The following is a 6,585-nucleotide window of genomic DNA, read 5'->3' as shown; positions in this document are numbered from 1 at the left end:
AACCTTTTGAGCTCGGCATTGCAGCATTTTGAAAAACCCTAACTTAACTCTGGTGACATGTCACATATAGAAATTTTTTGATATTTGCAACCATAGTAAAACAAAGACTTTTGATATTTATTTTATATATTTAAATGCCATTTAACAAAGAAAAAATCAACCAAAAAAATGAGTTCCCGTGTCACCTCTGACACGCGTGTCATAGGTTCACCATCACTGTCCTAATCACTGAACTGTCAATAGGCGTCCTCCACGACCCAGGTCCCGCTTTGTCAGCGGAGCAGCACCGGCCCAGGCGCGAGGCCCGCCGCCCTCGGAGAGCGTGCGGAATATCCACGGGGCACTCGGTGCGCCTTTCCATGGGTTTACCCATTTGGTTCTCAAAACTGTCCTGGGACAGGTGCTGCGATTCTCACTTTACAGACGGGGGAGCCGAGGCTCAGAGATGTCAGGTGACACAGCTGTGGCCACACAGCCAGAACTCAGAGCTGCAAAACTCAAGCCCGGAGCCGCTAGGCCCGTGATGGGAAGCCTCAGGGGCACGGCATGGCCCAGCAGGACGTGGGGGTGGGGTGGGCAGGAAGAGGAGCCTGTGGTTCTGGAGGACCAAGCACGGCCCGCACCCCCAATGGGGGCTTAGAAAATGTCTATTAACAAATAATCCTGTTTTCATAAAAACAAAACTCGGGGGGAGGGGGGTGGGCATAAAATAGATACCAGAATAAAATGCACCCAGATGTTAATATTCTAGTGACCAGGATAAGGAATGAATTTTCTTTTTCTTTTCTGTGTGTATCTGTACTCTCCAAATTTGCTACAAGAAGTTGGAAAAAGCCCCAGCAACAATAAAGGGAAAAACAGATGCCTACCCCAGAGCTGTCCAACCGAGGGGTGGTCTGGGAGGACTGTGGTCTGCAAGACAAGCTCCCCAGCGAAGTCCAGACCGAGTGGCCTGGCCGGCCTCCCAAGTCCTCGTTCAGGGTCACACTTTGAGCATCTTGGTGCCCATGTAGGTAGGGGCGACATGGGAGCTTTGTGGGCTAGTGATCAAGGATGAAGACTTTGGGGTCAGGCAGCTAGGGGGCCCTGGCTCGACCTTCACCTCAGGGTACAACCTGGGGCAAGTCATCATCCCCTGCGCCTCAGTTTCCTCATCTGGAAAATGGGGCTTTAGATGGCTGTCATGAGGACTAATTTAGATCCTGTGTACAGACTACCTGCCAGTCCCTGGCACACAGTAGGTACTCAAACAATGGTAGCTCTTGGCCTTTGGTCTCTTCTTCCCAGCCCCAGTGGCCTTTGGGCAAAGCCCTGGCACTCCAACGAGGCGTTGGCTGGCAGAGAATTGGGTCTCACCCCCTTGCTTAGACTCTCAGGTGCAGGGTCTGAGGTTCAGGGAGCGGAGGAGGTGAAGGCAGGATGGACTCCTCCCTCCACCACACCCAGCTGCCTCTCCCAGCCTCGGTGTCCCTGTGCGGAACGTGTGGGGCTTAGGTGCTCCGGGATATCTGAGATCTGCGTCAGTGCCCCCTGCTTGTGGCCTTAACACCTTCCTTGTGGTGGCCTCTCCCCTCCTCCCACCACGCCCAGCCCCACCCGGCTGGGCTCAGGACCCATGGAAACCAGGAGGAGCAACAAAGTTCTCCTTCTCTCTCTCCTTCTGAGTCAGCCCACCACACCACGGAGGTGACTCAGAGGAGACCAAGCTCCAAACCACACCCATCCATCCCTGGAGAGGGGGCTTCACCCAGCGCCCGCTTTCCCAGGGTCCGCCCTGCCCCACCTATACCTACCTCTCGGACACCCTAGGAAGATGAGGTCAGGGGCCAGTGGGATGGAGGGATGGATGAGGGAGAAAGGGAGCAGGAGAGGGCTGGGCACCAGGCCAGGCTACGTCTCCCAGACCTATTCCACGACAACTCCGGCCAGAAAGTCTAGTGTGGAGAGAGCGAGAAATCCGTGGCACTCCGTTATTCACATTTGTTCAGTTTGCTCATCTGTCTAACAAACATTTGTGAAGTGCCTACTGTGTGCCAGGCACTGGGCTAGGCTCAGAGGCATGAAATAAATCAGACCTGGTGTCCGCTCCCCAGAGATTCCTGGTCTGGTGGAGGCAACAAACAAATAAAACCCAAATAATTAATGACATGAATGAAACTCTCTGACATAAAATTACAGACTATCTGCCGGTCCCTGGCACACAGTAGGTGCTCAAAGAATGGAGGCTTTTGGCCTTTGGTCTCTTCTTCCGCGCCCCAGTGGCCTTTGGGATCTGTGAATACAGAGAGGTCACTGAGACAATAAACTCAGCGGTTCCCTTACATTTAACTAGAGGAAGAAATCATGTCTTTCCCCCGAGTGGGGTGGGTGGTGGGAGGCCAGGGAGGGGGGAGTGTGATCTTGAGAGATGCTGAAAGCGCCACCCGCTCCAGTGACCTCCCTGCCTGCCACGTGCCTGCCACTGTTCTTCTGGGAAGCGCAGTCCCTCTAAAATTCAGGACCAGGGAGAGACCCTCGAGAACGCAGGAATCAGACTTGGATTCAAGGATCCCACTTCTACGCCTCGGTCTGCAGCCTGCCTCTCTTTGCAAGACCCTATGCAAGTTACCCCTCCACTCAGCCTCCGGCTTCTCATCTGCGAGGGGGTGTGTGGGAGGGCTGGTTCTGGAGATAATTATGCGAGCTAATATTTGCTGTGTACCAGACATTGCACCAAAAGCTTTGCATATGTTACCTCTTCAGCCCTTCCATCTGCCCTGTGAGGTAAGTGCTATTCATAGCAGACATCTCTTACCCAATGAGAGCAAGACAGGTGGTTTGTTAATAGAAGAAATATTTAAAGCAGGACATCTTCGGATACATAAAATGAGCAGTTTATTGAACGTAATGCTGGTGCGTGTACACTGGTTAGGTGATCTTTTGATGCAGAGCCAGGCCTCTCTGAGACCCGGGCCTGGGGCCAAAGGATTACCTTGTGCTGCTCGCATTGCACGAACCTGTGCAGCAGTGTGTGTTCCCATCTGGGTCTCTTTACGTGGAGAGGCTCACAGACGCCCGGGAAGCGACCTACACGCAGAATCCTTCTGGATTTGTCATCATGTCCCCGAGTTGCCACCTACACGCACTTGTGTGGGATTTTAACCACTGTCTCTCCTCCCAGTTGTCTTTGGTAGTTGTCTTGCTCACGCCCAACGCAACAGCATTTTTTCTTTCAGCGGAACTTTCCAGAGCCCTTTCTTAGTTCTCGGGGACACAACCCTCTGTCCTGCTCTCCTTCCAGTCCCACGGGTGTAGGAATGACAGCGGACAGCGTCCGGTCTGGAGACAGCCCTCACTGAGCCAGCAGGAGAAACGTGCTGGCACTGGCTGTGGCCGGTAGGCCTGGGGCACCCAGAATGCAGCGGCACAGAGAGGCCAGCCTGCCTTTCAAAGGAAGGGAGGTGTTTGTCAACCCAGAGACTCAGTTAGATGGGGGCCAGTTAGGCAGTTTCTGCTGTTGCGTCCCCATTTTCAGGTGAGGACAGTGAGGCAACAAAGCCATTTGCCCGAGGCCACAGTTGGCTGGGCAGGGCCGGGATTTGAACCAGGGCCTGTCTGGCTCTGCATTCTTTATCCCTACAGTCCGCTGCCTCCTTAGCATGCTGAGATCCTGCGAATCTCTGGCTTCCGTGCTAGAAGCACTAAAGGATTTTGTGATCGTCCACGTGGGACTCGAGGGGCGTTTAAAAGTTTGCACCCACAGGAGGAGGAGGATGGCTACTCATAAGGGCCGCGTCTCCCTCACATCTGTCACCAAGCCAGGGCTTGTGAGAGTCTGCGGAGCCGGATGGGAGCAGGCCCAGGGCTGGGTGCTGGGAGCCGCAGCCGCCCGCTGTCCCCGGAGAGCGTGGTGTCTGGAGGATCCTTCCCAAGTCTCTCACACCCGAGCCTCCACCGGCTCCGACTCCCTCCGGGGACCTCCTGGGGACCTCAAATGTGCAAAGCAGGCGGATTTTGGAGTCACACACATCTGAGTTCCGATCTGGCTCGGCCGCTTACTGGCTGTGTGACCCTGGGTCAACACGACCTCTCTGAGCCTCGGTGGGAATGTGATGCCTCAGCCCAGCCCTCGGGGGGCGGACACCCACGGGCGCCCAGCACACGGAGCCGCTCCCTGGAGCCTCTGGACAGAGGCCCGCTGGCCGGGAGGGCCGGGCTGTGGACAGGGGACCGGGCAGGCAGCTCCGAGCAGCTTCCGACCGACCGTTGGCGGCTGCCGAGAGGGACAGGCGAGCGGGGGAAATGAAAAGAGGCCAGACGCTGTCCAGGCCGCAGCAGCACGAAAGGGGCGGCCCACTGAGCCACCCGGCTCAGAAAGGGGAAGGCGGCCCAGACCGGGAAGTGGTCGGCCGCTGATGACCACCTCACGGGGACCGCGCCAGCCCGGCAGGAAGCGGTCGGCCTCCCACCCCCACGCGCGGCCGCCGGCCTGAGCTCACACTTGGGAAACAGCTGGGTCTGAAAGTCCCTGCTCTCCCTCCGGTGGGTCCTGGGAGCCACGCTTTATTCTTAGAAACCCAGCTCCAGAGGGGCCCCCCAACTCGTGGCGGGGGGGCTGCAGCCCGGGGCTCTCCTCCCAGCCCTGCCACTTCCTGGCGCTGAAACCCTGGCCAAGTTGCTTCCCTGTCTGGACCCGCTCCCCACCTGCCCAGTGGGGTGATGCTCCCCCACCTGCTGCCTCAGGGGGACAATGAGAATCGACAGTCGGAACAGGTCAGAGCTGGAAAGTCCCCAGAGACGGAGGCTGGAGCGGGAAGGCGGCTGCCGCGTTAGCAGTCACAGGAGCCTCAGCGGCCGGGGCACCTCCGGTTCTGGAAAGAGCACTGGACCGGGAGCCAGAACTAGGTTCAGGGCCTCGCTCAGCTCCTGCCTTGCTGTGGGGCCGCGGGCAAGGCACCCGGTCTTCCCGAGCCTCTTCCTGCACCGTGAGATCGAGCCTTACCACCCGGGGCTCACCTAAACGATGCAGGCGGGCATGCCTTGTAACCTGGAATGTGCCGTGACCGCGAGCGGCTTCTCTTTTGTTGTTTTAAATATATCGAAATATATATATATATTGATTTCAGAGAGGAAGGGAGAGGGAGAGAGAGAGATAGCAACATCAATGATGGGAGAGGATCATTGATCGGCTGCCTCCTGCACGCCCCCCACTGGGGATCGAGCCCACAACCCAGGCAGGTGCCCTTGACTAAAACCGAACCCCGGGACCCATCAGCCCACAGGCCGACTCTATCCACTGAGCCAAGCCGGCCAGGGCCATGCACGGCTTCTTAGCTGAGGTTGAGCTGGGCCGGAGCCTGAACCTCATGCTTCCTGCTCTTTGATGGCCCCCCACCCGAGGCTCCGGGTCTAGGGAGTGGCGTCCAGGCCCCAGAGAAGCCTCCTTCCAGGCCTCTTGGGTCAGAGGTGACAAATCTCGTTCTCCGATTCCACTGAGTCACTGCTCCTGGAGGCCAGGTGTGAGAACTCACCTCACCCGCGTCAGTCGCCAGCGATGCTATCGCTGCTGACACCCACCCCTAGTGTGTGTGGCTTTTACCGGCCGACCCCACCTTTCCTGCTGGCCGGGAGGGCCCTCCAAGACACCAGAGCCCGAGCAGCCTTGCGAGGGGGGCCCGGGTGGGGAGCGGCTGGACCAGACAAGGGCAGTCCTGACGCACCAGGCCTCCCCGGTGCCGCCTGGTGCAGGTGGCCCAGGCCCAGTTCGGGCTTCAGGAGAGAGGGCCGCAGGCCAGGGGGTCCTGAGTGACGAAGCTGGCAGAGAGTCAGTGATGAGCCCGTCTAGGGGGCTGAACTGGGGCCCATGAATCTGCAGAAGAGCTGAAAACCTGATCACACATGGACTGTGGTTGTGTGTGTGGTTGTGTATGCATGTGCTTGCATGTGTGTGTGGCTGTGTGTGGCTGTGTGTGTGTGCTGTGTGTGTGCGCGTGCATTTCCTGAGGGTAGGGCCCAGGTTTCATAAATCTTCAAAGCAAACTTTAAAAGTCCGGGACCAATGTGCTTTCTCCCCTTTCCCATTTTACAGATGAAGAGACTAAGGCACAGAGAGATGAGGAGCCTCACAGCCTGATAGGCAGGATGCGGCAGGGGACGTGGCACTCCTGTTATAACCACCTTTTTGGGCTCAGAAATAGTCCCTGGGAAGTTCAGAGGGAATATCCATCCCATCCCGTCCTGAGATTTGAGGGTCTGAGGAAGGCTGGGCCTGAAGGAGATTGGGCTCACTCAGGACAGAGGAGAGTTAGGTTAAGCTGCCACCACCACCAAGAGCTCCTACCACCACCACCAGCAGCAGCAGCAGCAGCACCACATCACCGTTATCACCACCTTCGCCACTTCCACCAGCACCATCACTACCAACAGCAGCACCACCATCAGTACCACCAGCAGCTCCAGCACGGCCACCGGCCTGGGCTCTGCCTTAAAGGCTGCGCTCTGCTTCTCCCTCGCCATGTAGTAGGGTCTTCTCGACTCTGCTGTGGGAGCCAGGATGCCCGGCTCAGGCGTCATCTAGACCCCGAGGGAGGTGCTGTCCGAGGGCGG

The 6,585-nt window shown here is 57.5% G+C and overlaps 1 protein-coding gene across 1 annotated transcript in view; it reads right to left on the bottom strand.

The window, feature by feature from the left end:
* RUNX3 (runt related transcription factor 3) overlaps positions 1-6,552 on the bottom strand; it is a 190,588-nt gene extending 184,036 nt beyond the window's left edge. Inside the window, exon 1 of the mRNA XM_015557194.1 lies at positions 6,358-6,552. Within this exon, the coding sequence (XP_015412680.1) occupies positions 6,358-6,552 (195 nt within the window). The remainder of the gene's footprint in view (positions 1-6,357) is intronic.
* Positions 6,553-6,585: the final 33 nt, after the last annotated feature.

Source organism: Myotis davidii, unplaced genomic scaffold, assembly GCF_000327345.1.
Source record: "Myotis davidii unplaced genomic scaffold, ASM32734v1 scaffold149, whole genome shotgun sequence".
Taxonomy (NCBI): domain Eukaryota; kingdom Metazoa; phylum Chordata; class Mammalia; order Chiroptera; family Vespertilionidae; genus Myotis; species Myotis davidii.
The sequence above is the reverse complement of the archived record's forward strand: the minus strand, read 5'-3'. Positions and strand labels throughout refer to the sequence as shown.